This window comes from Trachurus japonicus, chromosome 3, assembly GCF_045865225.1.
Source record: "Trachurus japonicus isolate A0001 chromosome 3, Traja_1.0".
Classification (NCBI taxonomy): domain Eukaryota; kingdom Metazoa; phylum Chordata; class Actinopteri; order Carangiformes; family Carangidae; genus Trachurus; species Trachurus japonicus.
Window position 1 is genome coordinate 14,329,869 of NC_140909.1, and position 18,882 is coordinate 14,348,750.

General features: G+C 39.3%; 1 protein-coding gene across 1 annotated transcript in view; it reads right to left on the bottom strand.

Annotated features, from left to right (window-relative positions):
• Window positions 1-18,882, bottom strand: part of LOC146989734 (CUB and sushi domain-containing protein 1-like) — a 373,646-nt gene that overhangs the window by 130,201 nt on the left and 224,563 nt on the right. The window contains exons 11-12 of the mRNA XM_085763336.1: window positions 7,882-7,985; window positions 7,429-7,541 (exon numbers count right to left, since the gene is read on the bottom strand). Of these exons, the coding sequence (XP_085619462.1) occupies window positions 7,429-7,541; window positions 7,882-7,985 (217 nt within the window). The remainder of the gene's footprint in view (window positions 1-7,428; window positions 7,542-7,881; window positions 7,986-18,882) is intronic.

Here is an 18,882-nt window from a genome sequence, read left to right on the forward strand (position 1 = left end):
AACTGCTGCATCGTGTTGTCATCATGTTGCACATTTCTCAAGAGAACTCATAGAAGTCGGTAGCTTTTTGCGTAGTTTAGAGAGGCGAACTGTACCAGCGTATAGGTTGGCAGGTCTAAAACGGCGATCTGAGCTGAGTGGTGGTGCTTCTCCAGTGAGGTAGCCAAGTCAGAGCAGGCATGCCAACCTGGTTAGCCGTGGCGGGCGGTGGCTTTTTCCTTGCCAGCCTGGTTCTGGAAGCCATTGAGCATAATAAAGATACTGCTTACTTTTAGTAAAGAGTTGGGTCGAATTTGGATTAATTAAAAATATTGTTTTTCCGATCAGTGTGGGAGAGCGCGATATATGCGTCTACTCTATTCCTCTCTCCACCAGAAGTCCACAGTTAATCACTTTTAGTGTTCCCTGGAAACACTTCTGTTCTTGTTGTGTGTTGTCATATTGATGAAGATGTTTTCTCTATTTGCAACGCGCTTGATGTATTTGCATATGTTTTCTTAAGATGCAGTGCAATGAGCTCTCAGGGCCATCGTAAATAGTACTTCCTGCACACAGAGTTCCAGATATATGTTGTGTCTGTCTTTTGTTTCCTTATTTATACTTTTTTTCTGCCCTCATCTGCGTCAGTCATCCTTTCAAATTGTCAGCGTCCTTCTCGCCCACTTTGTTCTGTTTTCTTGTTACCGCTGCCACCTGATTCCTGATTCAATATACTGTGCTTTATTGGCACGAGTGTCACATTAGCAGTACAGTGCCAAACTGGCCTGCAATCATATTCCATTCAATTTGTCACTCTTTGTGTTTCCTTCACCTGGGAGTGTGTTTTTTATCCGTGTGGCTCTTCCCCTTCTCCCCTCCTAAAATTTGACATTCTACCAGACATCCGTCATCTTGTAACACATGCTCCACCATGCTCCTGGATTCGCTTTGGGCAAATACATCTCAAGGTGAGCTGCGTGCGTGTGTGTATGTGTGTGTGTGCGAGCCTGCGTTTGTGTATGCATGCTACACTTTTACTATCTGTTAGGATGTAAGTACAACCACAAGAATAGAATACTCAAAGAATTGGCAGTCAAGTGTGTGTGTGTGTGTGTGTGTGTGTGTGTGTGTGTGTGTGTGTGTGTGTGTGTGTGTGTGTGTGTGTGTGTGGCCCACAGCTAGCTGTCACACAGTTGACGAGTGTCAGGATGGATATCAGGGATCTTGAGCCTCTGGTAAGACTGTCATTATGGTAACTCATCATGACAGAACTCTCACTCATTTTTCTCTGAATCTTTAGTTTTTTTTTCTCTCTCTTTCTTCTTTTCTGTCATTTCTCTCCATTCTTTTCTTTCTATGTTTATGGACTTTTATTGAAGTACAGAATGTAGATTTTACAACTCAGTGTGACAATTTATGCCTCTTTTTCACTCCCTTCCCAACAGCCACATATCATACAAAGTCATCTACATAATTGACAATAGAGAATGAAAACGCAGAATTACCGCCTTGCCGTTGTGTGCATCTACCCAACAGTCAAGTCGTAGTTTACAACCCCACTCATATATGTAATGAAGACTTTCCAGGAATATAATACAAATCTGCAGCAAACATCCCCAGCCTGGCATCAGTCATATGGAGTTATGGATCCAAAAATGTACTTGACTGTTACATATAGACGAAAAGCATCAGCAAAAGGAAATGGATAATCACTATAAACCACTCCACTTTAGATAATTATAAATTATAAATCAGGTGCTCCATTCTAATTTAGACCACTAACTAGCTGTTTACTATTTTCAGACACATATTCCTTGTTTCTGAATGTAAAACCAATTACCCAACTATTCTGTAACCCATGACTTTTGTCATTTAGCTCCTGTAGAATACCCATAATTCAACATACTGTATAATTTACAATGGTGTCACTACTATCCTATATTATCATTCTTGTTATCAAAGAACTGCGGTAAAAAGTACATTTATCTATCTATTAGATTTACAAAACAATAATTATATTGTTTTATTAGGTTATTTCACTATCAGCCAGCTCCCAAGGAAATAAAACTATACTCCAAACACTTTACATGAAGCTTACATTTTGCCACATGATCCAAGTAATTATGATATGTTTTATTTCGACACATCAAATTAAAATGAGAATTTAGACTTTTTGCCATTTTCATTAAGTCTTGAGACACCTGGCTAGCACCAATCTATTCTAGAGTTATCTATCAAAAGTTAAGAACCACAATTAAAGCTTTATTTTGCATCAACCCACAAGAGATGAGGAGAGACGTACATGATCAGCACCTGACGGCAGAGAAATCAACAGCGGTGCCAAAGCCTGCTGGCAGACTGCCAAGCGCCAATCTGCAGAGAGATCCACTGGAGCCGGCTGCCATCAGCTACATGTTGCCTCCAGGGAAACCACACCAGAGTTTGTCATGAAGAAGTTCCCTGAATCCCACACCAACTATTTCACTTTCACACCAGGGAAATCCTCAGATTTCACTTGTGACGCAGTTCATTTTATCCACTATTGATTAACTCTGTTCTTTTGCTCCACTTTTCAACTTGATAATTATAAAACATTGCATTTACCCTGAGTATTAGTCAATCAATACATTCCTTTATTTAAACTTAGTCATTGCCCTGTTGTGTTCCTTTGAACTAGAATCCAGAGGTACACTGACTTGAGAAATAACAGCTTCTGACATTAGATGGATTGAATATGTTGCATTGCATCTTTTTAAAAATATATTTCTATTGTAAGACATCAACTGTGTTTTGCCCATTTGACCATTATCACTGTTTGGCTTGTTTGATTTCTGTGACTAATTTCCTGGTGAGAAACATTATGTCTTTACCTAAAGACTATTTTTTACAGAGGAGTAAAGAGAACTAATAAAGAGCTTTGTCCCACAGGGAAAGGACAATCACCCAGCTCGATATCAGCAATACTAACGTGTTTGTAGGGGACTATCCAAGGAACAGGAGGCCACCTGTCCTGACTGTCAGGGAGAGGAAGTGAATAGGGAAGAGTCATACGAGTCAAATCAATAAACTAAACAATGGGACCGGGCTCACAATGCTAGGCTGACAGACTTACGAAAAGAAAACCGTGGCGCAGAGAGAAGTCAGCGGCTCTCACACTGGGCTACATAAGTATGCAGTGTATGTTATTGACATGGAATGGTGCCTCTCTTTATGTTATTGCCACAAGGAATATGGGGCAGCTTTATCTCATTTCCTTTTGTAAGAATGCTCCAGTGCTACACACTAAAGGAGATAAAATAAGAAAGCACTGAAGCACCTTTACTTAGCATTCAGAGGATTTGACTAGCTCTTATCGTGGATGCCACTTAGCCCAAGTGAATATTTTTTGCCAAATTTGAAGATATTCCTTGAAGACATTTCTCATATATTGTGTCACAAGAATTAGATGGACAAACTGCTTGGCTATCGCCGGTGCAATGGTAGAAAAAATCAGAAGATGAATGTATTCACAGGTAAAAGGAAGAATAAAATACCCACATTGATACATTAGGGACCTTTCCAGTTGTTTGGATGGCTTTTGCTCATTAATTACACTGCAATGCATTAATGCAAAGGTTTAGATGTATTTAAATTAGGGCTGTCAAAGTTAATTTGCGATTAATCTGGAAACAATAACGCCTAAAACATTTTTGACACATGATTAATCACGTCATGAGGCTAAGGTGCCACAGCTGGTTTGATCACAGATGAGAGTGGGAAAATTCAAACTCTTGTCGTGTGTCCCAAATCGCGCACTTCTGCACTTACACTTAATTTTTTGAGTACATAAGTGCGTTCACACTGAGCAGTGTTGCGAAAATGTAGTGCGCTATGCACACTCAATTGGCGCACTCAAACGGCCAGAAAATTGAGTGTGGATCGATGGACACTTTCCACACTTAACGGCCGCCATCTTAGTGACGTAGCGGAAGCACGTCACTACTTTTCAAACGGCAGCGGTTGCTTTGAGCAGCGACGGAGCTGACACCGGCGTAAATGTCTTTAAAAAACACTAATAACAGCACAACAACAACACTAACACAATCAAACACAACTTAATAGCTCGTTTTGATCAGCAAAAGCGCTGTCAAGTGTCGGCGATAGATACAGTAGGGCTCCAACGGCCGGTTGCAATCAGAATTTAAAAAATAGAAGAAGAAGCTGTCGAGTCATTTCCGGTAAGTGCGCAGCGGCAGTGTTTGATTTGAGACAGTACTACCCTGTCGAAATTTGTGCACTGCACAAGGCAGTGTACTGTAAAGCAGTGCACTAAGAGAAGTATGTGATTTGAGACACACCACGGTTTAACAGTGGCAGTGCTAATGACCATCAGACTAGCTGTAAACTATGTCTGCGAGTGTTTCCTTTGGCGGACAGTGGCCTGCCAGATGTATGGCAGCTTCAGGAGGACAACACTCTCCATTCACAATGAAGCCTGTGATGGGATTTGTTTATTAAGGCTGTGGTGTGCAGTCGGATACGTAGGGATTTGTTTAATACACTTATAAAATTTAGTGCTGATGTGAAAACATAAACAACTATGATGTGTTATTTTTCATCTGTAAAATGTCATTTAGATTACCTGTAGGTACATAAACTGTGTCCTTCAATTCTATATAAGAAACCATAGAGGGAAATAAAAGTAATATCACTATATATACTATTTTGTATTTTAGTATTGTGATTAATCAAGTTAATCTTTTCAACATATGATATTTTTAATCATTTTATATCCTAACTTGCATTTGGTTTCAGTTCCTGCTGGTAAGATAAATCAAATTACAAAGAACAGAAACTGATTCTTGCACAGGAACAATTTACAGTCTTATGCTAAAATCACATGGCAATGCAGCGCTATACAGGGAAACTTAATTACAAACCCTTCTTTGTTGGATTATGTAACTGCTTCTCAAAAACCTGGGAATCAGTTTGCCAAACTAACTAATGTATCCTTGATTTTTTGCAACAACAAAGTCAAGTTAGATAGAATATGTATAGGTTTTAATGCCAGGACGGCATCCAGGCACACAACAACGTTTTCTAAAGAAACATAATCACACTGATACCAAAAAGAATCTAAATGCATTCAATGCTAATTTTCACTCCTTTGATGAGTTAAAAAAACAACAACATTATTTACGTCATTATACTTTTCACAGCCAGTTGCCATCAGCCTGAAAACTTGGCAGCAGCATTTTACTGAAAGCTTCAATTATCATAATGGGCTGTGTGTGTTTATGACGTTAACTCTCTCTCTCAACAATTCAGTTTGATTAAAAGAGGCTTTCTTTGCATGTGAAACAGACATTTACATTGCCAAAGTGTGAAATAATGTAATAAAAAGAAGTTCATAAGAAGGAGAATTGTGATTTTTGTATAATGTATTTGTATAGATAAATAGCCAAAACCATAAAGTGAAATAAACTGTTCAGTGAAATTCTATTTTTTAGACAGATTTGAATTGGGATGTCTAAAGTGTTGTTTCTTTTGATGGCATAACACAGCCTTCTTGTCTTGTCTCTTATGTTGTTCACAGCTTTTTCATCTTGAGGAGCGATGGTACCAAGTTAGTATTTCTATTTGTGATTCTGGAGGTTGGCTGTGTTTTGGAATAGGCCTATGAAAATTGTGGTGAGATTCCCTGTGGATACTCTGGTCTGGGAGAAACACAAGCTGCATCCTTGTCTTATGCCCAGCTTTAGGGAAAAGAAGTCTTTTGCCAATGTTGAGGGTGCACTTGTTGTCTGTGTGCGATGTCAGCCCCACAGGCCTTCTGGGTTTTGCATTATTTCATTATGTCCTGTAGTTTATACTGTAATTATGGAGTCTAGCAAGTTCTGACAGTCTGGTTGACTCTGAACTTTGTTCTTCATCTTGTGTGTGTTTTTGCTGTTCATTTTTCTCTGGTGGACCAAAGAGATTGGAAGTGGAAGTGGTTTACCCATACATCTCCATTTTGAATGGGTAGGTCCTCATGTTTTGTTTGATTAGAGTGTTCCAATTTTCCCAGAAGTGGTTTGTTTTCATGAATTCTTTCTCTCTCTCCACGATCTCCTTCTCTCTCTCTCTCTCTCTCTCTCTCTCTCTCAAATTTGCAAACACACACATACAAAATCACAAATGCAGAACTGCAGTGATTAACTGTGAAGTGTTACATGACGGCATTCAAAAACAAGACAGCTTTACACACACACAGGCACGTATTGGGATTTCCTTCAGGGCTGAAAACCTAAAAGCTCTCAGGGGGTAACACTGATCAAAGTGTATAACATGGTGATATTATACAATGTGACAGATTCACATATATGCACACAAGCAAGCACACACAAAACACACCGCAGGCAGCTGTTTAAGTTATCCTGGGGAAAACTAAAACTAGAGGGTCATTTGTTTGTTTCTTCCTTCCTTTTTTTATTTAATTTAATCATATCTGTATAAAACTGGATACTGTAACTAAGGTGGATGACCTAACCAAGGTGTGAGGGAAAAGTCCAATATTGCTATTAAATCAAGGTTAGTGCCACTTGGACTTACGCTGAGCAAAAGTCCTGTAAAATGATATTAACTGTCTCCCAGTCACAGAAGTTTGGGCACACACACACTGAGTTTCTGCAGTTCAGATTCTTTACAGGAGGAACTAACCCTGAACAACACTGAGAGCAACATCACTGAATCAAACACAGCTGAGCTGTATCAAGAGCGCAACCTTTATCTCTCTCCACTCTCTTTCTTCCTCTCTTGCACTCCCTCACTCTCTCCGAGTCAGTCCATTTCTTCTCACTCAATTTGTCATTCTGTCTGCTACTGTGCCACTCTGTCAGTTTCTTGTTGTCCCTCTTCCTCCATGTCTATCAAATTACCTCTCTCTCTACCTGTCTCATCCTTTGTCTCGAGTGAAATGCATTTAGTTTAGTACCAGCTGAATTTCATTTAAAGATGCATTGGCATGGTAAAATGCAGTATGTAATCAAATATATAACGCATACCTCAGTAACAGCTAAACATTTTCTTCCACTTGACCTGGATTGTTATCTGGATTTGCACCAAATTGTACAAACTCAGAGATCTCAGCACTATTTACATGTCAACAAGCAAACAAACAAGCAAGCAACGATAAGTGTTTAGAGGGAAGCATTTACACCTGTCCCTCTCACCTTTGGTCACTGTGACTGTCACCAACTTTATCTCTTTCTTTGTGTCAGCTTTGGCATAATATGAAAAACACGCAAGCAGAATGATCAACTGATTAACTCACAATTAATCTATCACCTTCTGGTAATGCACAAACATCAACAGTTGCGTTGCTACTGAATCTCCACGTCAGCAACGCCATGACTTTCACACTCCATTATGAATGTGTGTGTGTGTGTGTGTGTGTGTGTCTGTCTGTCACTGCAATGGAAGCCATACCTTCATAGACTGCCTTAAACCCAGCTGAGCCGATTGTATCATCTGACTGCAGGTGTAGCCACATCTGATTGGACAAGCTAACGATGAGGTCAGGAACACTGGAGCCAGTCAGTCTACACAAACACACAAATATGCAGACATTAACACAAACTATGAAGGATTACTGGTTTATCACTTTCTACTTTTAATTAAGTCAATTCTAATTATTTACATAAGCAAGATAACACTATATTGATAATAATATATTTCACACCCTTTGTAATGTCTACCGGTTGACCTCAAACAGTTCCAACAAAACATAAGTCAATAATGCAGTGCACTGTGTCCAATATCTCCCTGTACAAAAAAAAAACCTGTGTTTGCAATTGTCCTTGTGATTACCATCATTAGCTTGTTCTATATACAGTAACAACATGACTATATTGTAGGGCAGAACATGAAAGAAGTGCTTACACGTAAAGTACTCTCCGAGTGTCTCCTATCTTGCCTCCATCTCCCACAGTCAGTGTGTCGTATCCTCTTTCCAGGTCAAACTCTTCAAATGACAGCTTTATCACCTAGAACAACAAAAACAAGAAGCAAGCAACCACACAGTCATTAAAAAACAAACATGTGTAAAGATGAGGATACAGGAAAAAAAAAAGCAAAATGAAAAACACAAGTGCTGAGAGATTTACAATGGGTTCAAGTAATTGAAACTAATGATTATATCATTAGAGAAATTTGAAAGCCTTGCATCAAAATGTGAGTTCTGCTTCACAAACAACTGTCTCTCAAGCAGTGACAGCTGTATCTGACGTTAATAACAATAAATTAATAATGAGCATTCTAAAGTAGCATTGTGCAAACAAACAAAAAAACATCCTATACAAAAAGACTGACAGCATCTGTCAACCTCATGACCTCATGACTCTTGTAATTATATCTGATGTCATGACATGGAGTCTTAATTGCAGCCCAGAGGAAAAGCACTTTAGAGCAAAAAGTATTAAGTGGGTTTCGATAATCTCTGTTTAAAACAGGCATAAAGTTTCTTTACACTGAGACGAACAAAGGTTCCGTGCTTACATACTTTCTGTTCATCATTGGTCTACATCCAAAATTGGTTGTATATTGGTTATAGATGTATATTTCCATTCAGTCTTTGAACACACAACACTAAATGTTGGAAACTGATGAAACCGGCAGAACCATCAAACCTAGGAATTCTGGGTATGATCCCAGATATGCCACAATGTGAAACGTATCATAGACCAACAGGGAAATCATCACAAAGAGATAAAATGCACTAAAGATCTATTACAGCAGTAAGTCCATTGGTAGTCAGCGATGTCCAACATTACAAAGGAATATATTCTGCATGAGTGCACTGATCCATCTATACACAAGGCAAGCTGATCATTTCTTGGATGGCTGTTCACAAGTATAATGGCTTCTGAAATGAAACCAGACATCCTCATGTTTGCTTACATGCAGGCAATCTCAATCAAAAACCTGATGGCATTAGTGCAAAACAGTCATAAAGAACATGTGTGGAGGTCTTGGATGATTGTGTGTGCTCATTTGAGGACTTGTTCAGTACTGCATAAAGCTGTGCTACAATCTTTGTGCTTTGCTAAAGATTTTAGTGTTAAGATTTTGTCCTTTCGATAATGGGAAGTAGATATTCTACGTATATTTAAAACCACATCAGTATTTGAAGGACTTGATGATTTTATCTATATTTACAGTGAAAATATGCTGAGGTCAAAGAGCAAAAGAATGCGATGGAGTGGGGTTGTGGCCACATCCTCTTTTAACAGCAACAAGCAATGATAATGGCACTTTAGCCAAAAAGAATCCTTTCTTAATGAAAAACATAACAACAACAACTCTGATAGCATCCTTTGGCATGTTCCTTCTTTAAATTCATAGAAAAATCCTGAGCTGCACCCTGCAAACACACCTGTGTTGTTTAACACTGGGAAATTGAGTGTTAAGTGCATTATTTGAAGTCATGATGATGGCTGCTGCTGCATACATACATTTGTGCATCATCGATCTGCTGTGCGCTCTACAATGCTGTAATACTGGTGTTCTATTATTTGCTGCTTGTCCATTATTTATTAGCAGTAGATCATAACCCTGAAAGAATGGAGGATGGAAGATTTCTTCTGTATTCAGGAAACCTCAGAGAAAAAAGAGCTGGTGAGCTTCTTGTGCATTAAAGGAGTGAGATGAACCATGAATATGTGATATTGTGGATGAAAATCAATCACATGGCAAATCACACTGTGGGGAAGAAAACCCTTTCGGCAGGTGACAAGTGTAAAGACCCTTCCATCATGTGAGAATCAGTAACGCACAGCTAAGCCTTTGGCCGTGTTTTGTCAAAATAAAAATGGCTAGCAAATGTTCAAATAATGTAAAAGGATATGGAACCGTCTGAGGGATTAACTGCAATCACAACAGGAATAGCAAAGAAGCCATGTATAAGTGTTCATACACGTTCAAACAGACACTCCAACACACACACATTCTCTTCAACTGCTCTAACTGTTATGCAAATAGGCTAATATTTAAAAGAAAAAAAAACATGTTTATTTTTGACTTCAGCAACTTACATTCAGGACGCAGCTCAATAAATATGAGACTGATACTTATAGAAGGTATTCTACTGTCTTATTATACACTGAATGTTGCCGCCTCTGGCAATGTTTAGTCTCTGCAAAATGGCCAAAAAATAATGGGGAAAAGATGCAAAACAACATGGTGAGGTATTATCTCCTGGCTAACAACAAATCACAGGGACCATTAATAAACCATTGTGCTTTATTTGCTGATGTATTTCTGTATTATCTTTTCCACTCTGTTCACTAGAGCACCGCACTTTCTGCAGATGTTTTTTTACAAGATGCATCATCACTATTGTTAAGTTCCTCAGATGTTTCTTAACCATCTTTTAGGAAAAGAATAGTTTATCCATCAGCAGTGGTACTGATCACATCAACCACAAAGGCATTACAGGGAGATATTATTTGTTGGTTGTCAAACTTCAAACCGTTTATGTTATAACTATTTTAACAGGCAGTAAGTCATTGCCTGCCACATATCCACGAACAGAAATGCAGAGGCATATAAAAGGGAGAAATATATACAGTATTTTAATTTACATCAGTGTCTTCTTTGTCTATGCTGACAGATTTTTTTTTTTTTGTGCCACAAATACTCCTTTCATTTAAAACACATTTGGATAAAGCAGTATTTATCACTGACTGAAAGAAGCTGTTCAGTAGTTGCAAAAAGCACAAAAAGAACATGCAACTCACTAGAGCTTTCTAGCTAATGTCTTCATGCCATCTTCAGTGGCATCTTGGCTTGTCTTTTTTCTCCCTCTCAATCAAAAGAAATACTAACAGTACATCTGAAAGGACGCCTTCTTGCGAGGGATGTGAAACATGACAAACAAAGAACAATAAAAGATGGTGGTGTTTGATGCAGCATTGTTGTGGGCTGTATGTGTGTTTGCGCTTGAGAAGTTAAGGTTGTTGTTAAGAATGTACAGCTGCAGCAGCTTGTGGTCATAAAGAAAGGGAGTGAAGCAGAACAGAAGCAGAAACAGACCGGTTTTCGGTGCATCCAAGCGTGCTTGCCTGCAAGTGTCTATAGAAGGTGGTTTTCTGCCTTAATGACTGAAGAATGATAGGCATGCCTGTTCCACTGAATGTGTAAGTGCAGTTTGACTGTCTCTGTGCCTGCCTACATGTTTCTGTCTTTGTTTACCTCTTTATGTGTATGCTTGTGTCTAGACACTCAAGGCAGCTTGGCTGCAGACTTAAAGGAGGGAACTGAAGCGTTATCACACTAAGGTCATTAGCAAGAAGCTCAGTGCTGTTCAATAGATCCAAATGAGCCCATTTAGAAAGACATTAAGAGCAGCCTGCAACCCCAAACCACATCAGATTAGCTTCTTTATTTTCTAAAGCAAAGAAAGAAACAAAGAAAGAAAGGAAGGAAGGAATAAACCATGGGAGAGAGAAAAGACAGGAAATGTAATTTAGCCTTTTATACATTTTCAACTTAAACAGTGTACAGTGAACACACAATTTACCCACAGTTTAACTACAGTTTGATGTGTTCTCTTTTGATTCCATTACTAAATGATTGAGTTCTGTTTCTTGCAGTACTTTTTATATATTTCAAAGGGGGTAAAAAAAATTGCGCCGCCAACTTGAAGTGGGATGAGACCAAAATTGACACCTGTCAACATGTAAGCTGTAAATCCCATGAGTACTCAGTGGCCATTACTCGTTATTACATGAATGCGCAGCACTCGTGGAATCAGTGAGCACTGCCTGTGATGTATTGGATCTGTTTGTTTACTTTCGGGTCACTTCCTTCGAAGCTCTCTTCTTACTCAAGACGCCACACGGATGCAGCCATATCGCCATCCATGCCTTCACAGTTTATTAACAGCATCATCTGTAAGTTACACATATTTTCTGTAATGTTTTTGGCTCTGTATAAATTAAGTATGTTTTTGTGAATACTTGTTTTTGTCTATATTGCATATTGATGCAACATTTTAATTTGTTATTTCTAATTTTGTCAACAGTTTCGCACTTTTTCCTGATTAAAACTATTCAACTCAACACAGCGGCCTGTTCCTTCAGTTTGATTAGTAGAGTGTTTAGCTGTCTGTAAAGCTAAATACACGTTCAGGCAAACAACACTAACACTGCCTTTAACACCTGTAGTTTCATAACTGTATCTTGCACAGCTGCAACACTATCACACCGACAAATTTGTCCATAGACAGACAGACATGTCAACACCTGCCAAAACACTCAAAACAGCCTCTGTGGTAGTTTCCCTTGATTTGGTAGTATTCCTTGATGACTCACACAAAACACACTCACAAGTTGAAAACAATACCAGCCATGCTGTTGGCTGTCATGGCTGGTTACAAAAGTTTCTGTTTAACAGTGCATGCTCCGTGGAAGCTCTTTGAAGGAATAAGTGAAGCGTTATCACTTTAAGGTCATTAGTAAGCAACGGAGCAGAGAAGAGCAGCTCAATAGGCCATTTAAACATTGTTAAGAGCACTGAGAAATCCAAACCAACAGTGAAATACCTTCAGTCAGCCAGTGAAGTTGTAGTGCCATGAAATTTTGGGTGTCCTCAGGGGACAATCCCAACACAGGGGAAACTGATAATAATAATACTACTAATAATAATAGATATGCATTTGCCACTTAAGTCAAACAATGTTCGACATCCTTTGGGGTATCTGAGTTATCAGAGCCTTAGAAACAATACAAGTACTATACACTGAAGACATCCATTTATATACAGCAGAACAATAATGGGTTGCAAGGCTACCTAGAGATGCCCCCCCCTCAGAAAAACATCTGAACGCTGACAAGCTATATTGTGTCTGCTGATCTTGCCCTCGTTGTTGTGACCTTACATCAGAATAGCACAAGAGAACACACAGCCATAATTAGGTGGACGACTTCTTGAATCCCTTTTGTTGCACTGAGGCTGCAGCAAAGCTGAGTCACTGCTGAGTAACTGTGTTTGTTTGTTTGTCTGTCTGTCTGTCTACCTACCTATATCTACCGATCTCTATCTATCTATCTATCTATCTATCTATCTATCTATCTATCTATCTATCTATCTATCTATCTATCTATCTATCTATCTATCTATCTATCTATCTATCTATCTATCTATCTATCCATCCATCCATCCATCCATCCATCCATCCATCCATCCATCCATCCATCCATCCATCCATCCCTTCACAGCAGCCTCAGCTACCAATGGCCTGTTTTAGGTTCACAATTCTGCTCAAGGGCACTTCAGCAGGGCAGATTTTTCTGTATGGTTATTCACACTTGGGTCCTTTGGTCAGAGGGCAGCCAACCTGCCATACTTATGCTGTTGTGCAGCCCTCGGTTCCCCTAAAAAATAAGAATTGATTTGGGCCCTGTTAAAATGTCAACACTCTGCACAAGTCTAATGAATTACATTCAGTCAGCCATTTCAAGTACAAAATAAGCTGAGGTGACCTCTGCCAAGGGTAGCACACATGGGTGTAGGTTTCATTTTAATCTTGGGGGCAGTGCTGCCAATCTCCTTTTTATGATCGCACCCAACAAAACCACAACAAACAGGTTATTTTTCCCACGTCAGTAATTTCGAACAAAACAGCAGAGGGTCAGCGTTTTCACTCTCGACCTCTCGACTGACCAAAAGGAGCTTTTATTCTCCTTAATAAATAAATAAAGTATTTTCTTTACACAGCTTTTGAAGACATTAAAGAAAACCATGTCACCATGACTTTCACGCAAAATAGCACGTTTATAAATTGACTCATTTTGTGTGTGTGTAGGTGTGTGTGTGTGTGTGTGTGTGTGTGCAGGAGGATTGCACGTCATTCATCAGACAGCCCCAAACATGTCTGAGCATGACAGAAGTGAATTTAAAAATGGAAAATCCAATACTTCGAAGCTACATTACATATTTTCACAAGTTGGCAGCCCCAAACTGACATGAGAGGTGATGTAATTTAAACACTTACTTATGTGCCCAAAATTGATATAATGTGACATCAGTAAACTGCACACTGATGATTACAAACTGACCAGAAACTGTCTGGAGAGTCAAAATAATGTTGACTTCCTCCTACTAGAAAACTTATTTCATTCATTTTGTCACTTTCTGTCCACACTGACAATGCTGCACTAATGCCTGCTCTGAACACAACAATTCTGGTGATCTACGAGGTCTTCACAGGGTCAAACTCTTTTCTGGAACAGACTCAATGGGGCGTAAGAGTGGTGTATTTTTACATTCATATTCTTCCTACTGGAGCTTTAATGCATTTTCTACAACCCTGCCTCAAAAACAAACTGTCAAGAAAAAGTTTAAAACATGTACTGAGGTGACCCCTTGCCAGAAGTAGTGCAGAGAGGGAACAGCTGTCCTGAAAGCGGAGTGTGCGAGAATTCCCTCGTCATTGTGCAGCTATGTTGAGTCATTGGTGAGCTGCCACAATGGCAGTTTGGGACCTTTTTTTCCCCCAATAGATTACTTTTCTTCTTGCAGCCAAATAAACAAGCATAAAATAACCTGCAACCCGGCTTAAGGACAAAGCCCTCAGCACACCTTCATGCCTGGGAGAGACATTTTCAAAGAGCAATCTGTTACAGAATACTAATCAGCTATAATCGATCTATCAACTGACTCAATTGATTAACAGAATCTTATCAATGCATGTTTTCTCTTTTCAATTCCAGAGTTCATTTCTCAGGAGCATTTCACTAACAGTTTAATCAGAAGTTTTGAAGGGCTTGTGCTGCTCGTTGCAGCTCAAGAGAGCGTTATAAATCATCTTCACAGTGCACTGCATCTTGCAGGTACAGTGAATTGTACGATGGATACGCACCATGCAGCGGAGCAATGAGGGACAAACACACAGGAGCAGTGTGCCTAGAGGGCCACTGCTTGCACATCCTCATCCTGACAATTCATTTAGTTTGGCAGTGAAGAGATTCAATGAGATGCTAACCAGGACAAAGTAGAGCTCCTCCATGCACAGAGGTCCTCGTCCAATGTCACAGCCCCATGCAGTCTACTGGGCCAGAGTATCAGACAGTAGCTCGGCTGTAGGGTCAACTCATTAGTCAAATAGAGGTTAAGTCTGTTATAATAATGGCATGGAGATGTTCCCGTGGTCTACTGCCATTAGAATAAATCTAGGAAGGAATTTAGATCTCTCTGTGTATAAAAGGCATTTAGCCTTCATTCATTGCTTTGCTTTGCTTTTGAGTCTCTAACAGTAGTACTGACCAGAGAGTGACCCTCGATAGATGGCCAGTTAACCACAGGGCTGACCGAGACAGACAATCACTCATTAACAGTGACTGACTGATGTGCATGTCTTTGGACTGTGTGGGGGAAACAAAACAGGGACAAAATAAAAACAATCAACAAACTGGAGCCACGACAGTCTAGCTCTGAGCCAGCGTACTTCCTCATGTCCAAACTATTTTCACATTAACTGAAGAACTAGTTGCATGTCCTCTACTTTAGAAAAAAAGTGCATGGATTAAACAAGATGTTGATCATTTAAAATACAGTGATTGATACCCATGAATAGCAGCATGTGTAGTTAAACATGATGTTGGCACTTCCACTTGATCTCAGCTCAGTGGAAACAGCTGTGGTGATGGAGATAAAAGATGAAAGAATGGCTGAACTCCTCGAGGTCTGGCCACAAGAGAATAATTTCCTTGAATGTAACAAGGTCACTGCATCTGCACTGTAATAAAATGGCTCCATAGTTCAGTAAAAGGTACAATATTTGGGGCAACTATTTCTGATTTATATGTAATTTTTTCAGCTTAGTTATTTTATTAGATTTATTTATTTGTCATTGTGCAGCTTACAACAAAATATTATAATAATATCCCTGTTGTTTTATGCCTGGACAACGAAATATTATAATAATATCCCTGTTGTATTATGCTTGGACAGGTAATTTTTCCATGTGGGAAAAATAAAGTACAAGTCAGTTTTAAAATATACAAGCAAGGTTGCAAGTATGTGGGTTTTAACCAGAAAGTGCCCAGATTTATGTGTTGCAATTTTTTGCCCTGAGGTGACCTTTGTCTTAAGTGGTAACAAAACAAAAAGCTGTTGTCTGGTAACTCCCTTGTTGAGGTGTTACAGCACCTTTGAGTGCTGTTGACCTGTTGGCTGGACAATTTCAGAAAATAAACTGCATACTACTGTATGTTTGAGCAACAGCTACATGACAGCTCTGGGGAAACTGCGTCATAAACTACTTTGTGATACAATAGAATACAACATGACAACAGTGCACTGTTCCCTTTCACTTTCCTCGGAGCAGTATCATTGCTGATGCATTCTCTTCTATGTTCAAGGCAAAAGTCAGGGGTAGAAGCTCACTACTGTCAATTTAATACATGAACACACTTGTGTCGTATTGCACTCAAAACATACTGATTGCCTTGTGTGCACGTGGCAGCTGCATCGCTGAACTGCTTCAGCTTGAACAGTGCAAGTTCTATACTTCTTCTTTGAGTTTCCTTTGACTTGTGTTTACCCTCATTCAGAGCGAGACACAAACAGAGACAGTGCAAGACAGAGTCAGAGAGGGTGCAGTGAAAGTACACTGTCCTTCACCTGTTAAATTATTTATACAGTATAATATAATTATAGCCTTTGTGGGGTTACTGCGATGGCCATAAAGCAATGTGGCCTGTCTGTCTGTCTGTCTGTTTGTTTGTTTGTCTGTCTCCTATTCAGATCTAGACATTGAGACGACAATGAAAGGCGACAGTTTCATGTACAGGAATGGTGCTGGTATGATGATTTCACTACCAGCAGATGTTTTCCATGTCTATTTTTGCAGGGAACTGCACATATCATGCATGAAAGATGTCAAATCACAGCTGTCTCACAAGATGACTCACACGCGTCATGCAAGCAGTATGTCCACTCAAACCTGTTAGGATGGGCACTAAAATGAAAACCAAGATGTTCCACAGCTGCTACACAGACACACACACACACACACACACACAGACACACACCATGCAGCCATTGCATTCCAGGCCATACTCCTAATCTTCCTAACAACACATATGATGATGGCGTAGTGGAAGGCCTGAGTGGAGCTAGAGAGAAAAGGAAGAGTGACGGGTGGGTGTTCCTTTTGAGTGTACTGTCTACGCTACTTTTATTTCCAGAACATACATTTTGTAGATTTTATCTAAATTAGATTAAAGTTTACTTTTTTCATTTTTTAATTGTGATAAATATAATGTATTATTTCCAGGATTAGTAATAATAAAATCCTGATACAAATCAATGCACTGTTGCAGAATCGGACTGCACAAAAACAAATTCTTTCAGAGGCCTTTATTGGCCTCAATTTCTGTATCAAGTAAAGTTTAACAGAGTCTGATAGGATGTCACAGAATGTGTCCTACAAACACTCAAGTAATAATGATGAGGATCCATGCATGAAAGGGACCTGACTGCCATCCAATACACCCAAACCACAGCAGTGATTATAGGCCTAATGGGCATGTGTGACGAAGCTTTTCAAGGTGTATGTGTGTGAGCAGTCAGGCGTGGTTCAGACTTGAAACAAAATAATTATCTGCTTGATATCAATTAATCAAATGACTGACAGATCTGCATGCGCTCGTACATACACACATACACACAGACACAAAAGTTGACGGTTGATTCCACAACACATTTTTCACAACCTCTGGCACTTAGCAATTAAGTTGGCAAACAGAAAACAGACAGTAGTAGGCATTTATGAAATCAAACACAATCAGATGTGTATACACACTTTATAACACAAGCGCACACTCAAACAGAGGCGCACTCACATCATTTTACCAAAAGGCTGTCAGACCAGAGCAAACTGTATTGATTTTGCTTCTTTTATTCAGAACTTAACACAATGACAAAATACACGCAACCAGCCATCTTCACTTTCTGGCTATTTAAACACCTGCACATTAACCCACACAATGATGGAACAAAACAGCACACACACACTTCAATAAGTACACCTGTCTCTGTCTCATTTTTGTATAACATGTTATTGATGAAAGAAGCCATCTGGATTAATAGACAGTCAGAGGCCGAGTGAGGTGGAGAGAGAATAAAGACGAAGAGGGGGAGGAGAGGAGTCAAAGAGGGACAAATCAGGAGTTTGAGATGGAATCAGATAAGTGAAGAAAAAACAGGAAAGGTCTACAAGAAGATGAATGTTATTTATCTTAATTCATGCTCATTTGCTCCATTTAAATATCTTCTTCCCTCCCTAAGCCTCTATGCATTATCTTTATCACCAACCACAAAAAGCTCATACGCATCTTTTTTTTTTTTTTGGAAACCTATACTTATACTAAAGTGCTGTGTTTAATCATCCGTCTCATTCCCCACACACACATATTAAGTCATGATTAAAGATCAATGTGAAGCAGGAATACTCATGTCTTGTACTTAAAGAAAATGTGCTTTAAACAGGGTTAAGGGAATTCAAGTCAGGGCCCTTTAAGCAAGGTGTCCACACAAAGAGGTGCTTGCTGACAGAAAACACAGAGCTGAGTTTTGGCTTTGTGGTCTGTGATGCGTCCCACCACATGCATGCTCTGATGTGCAATGATGTGCACACACAGGGAGGGCAAAACAGAAACAACAACAGCAACAAGCCCAGGTCTGACCTGAGGTTCTTATTTTGAGGAAAACCTGCAAGCTCAAGAAACAAGAGCCTGTTTTAGTGGGGAAAGGATATTGTGTATTACTGCATAATCCCAAGAGAAACACAAGTGATTAATCTAATCTTAGAGTAAAAAATAACAAACAACAAAGAACCATTAGCAGCACTGTTTATCTGAGAAGTTGTGTTTTCAGCAA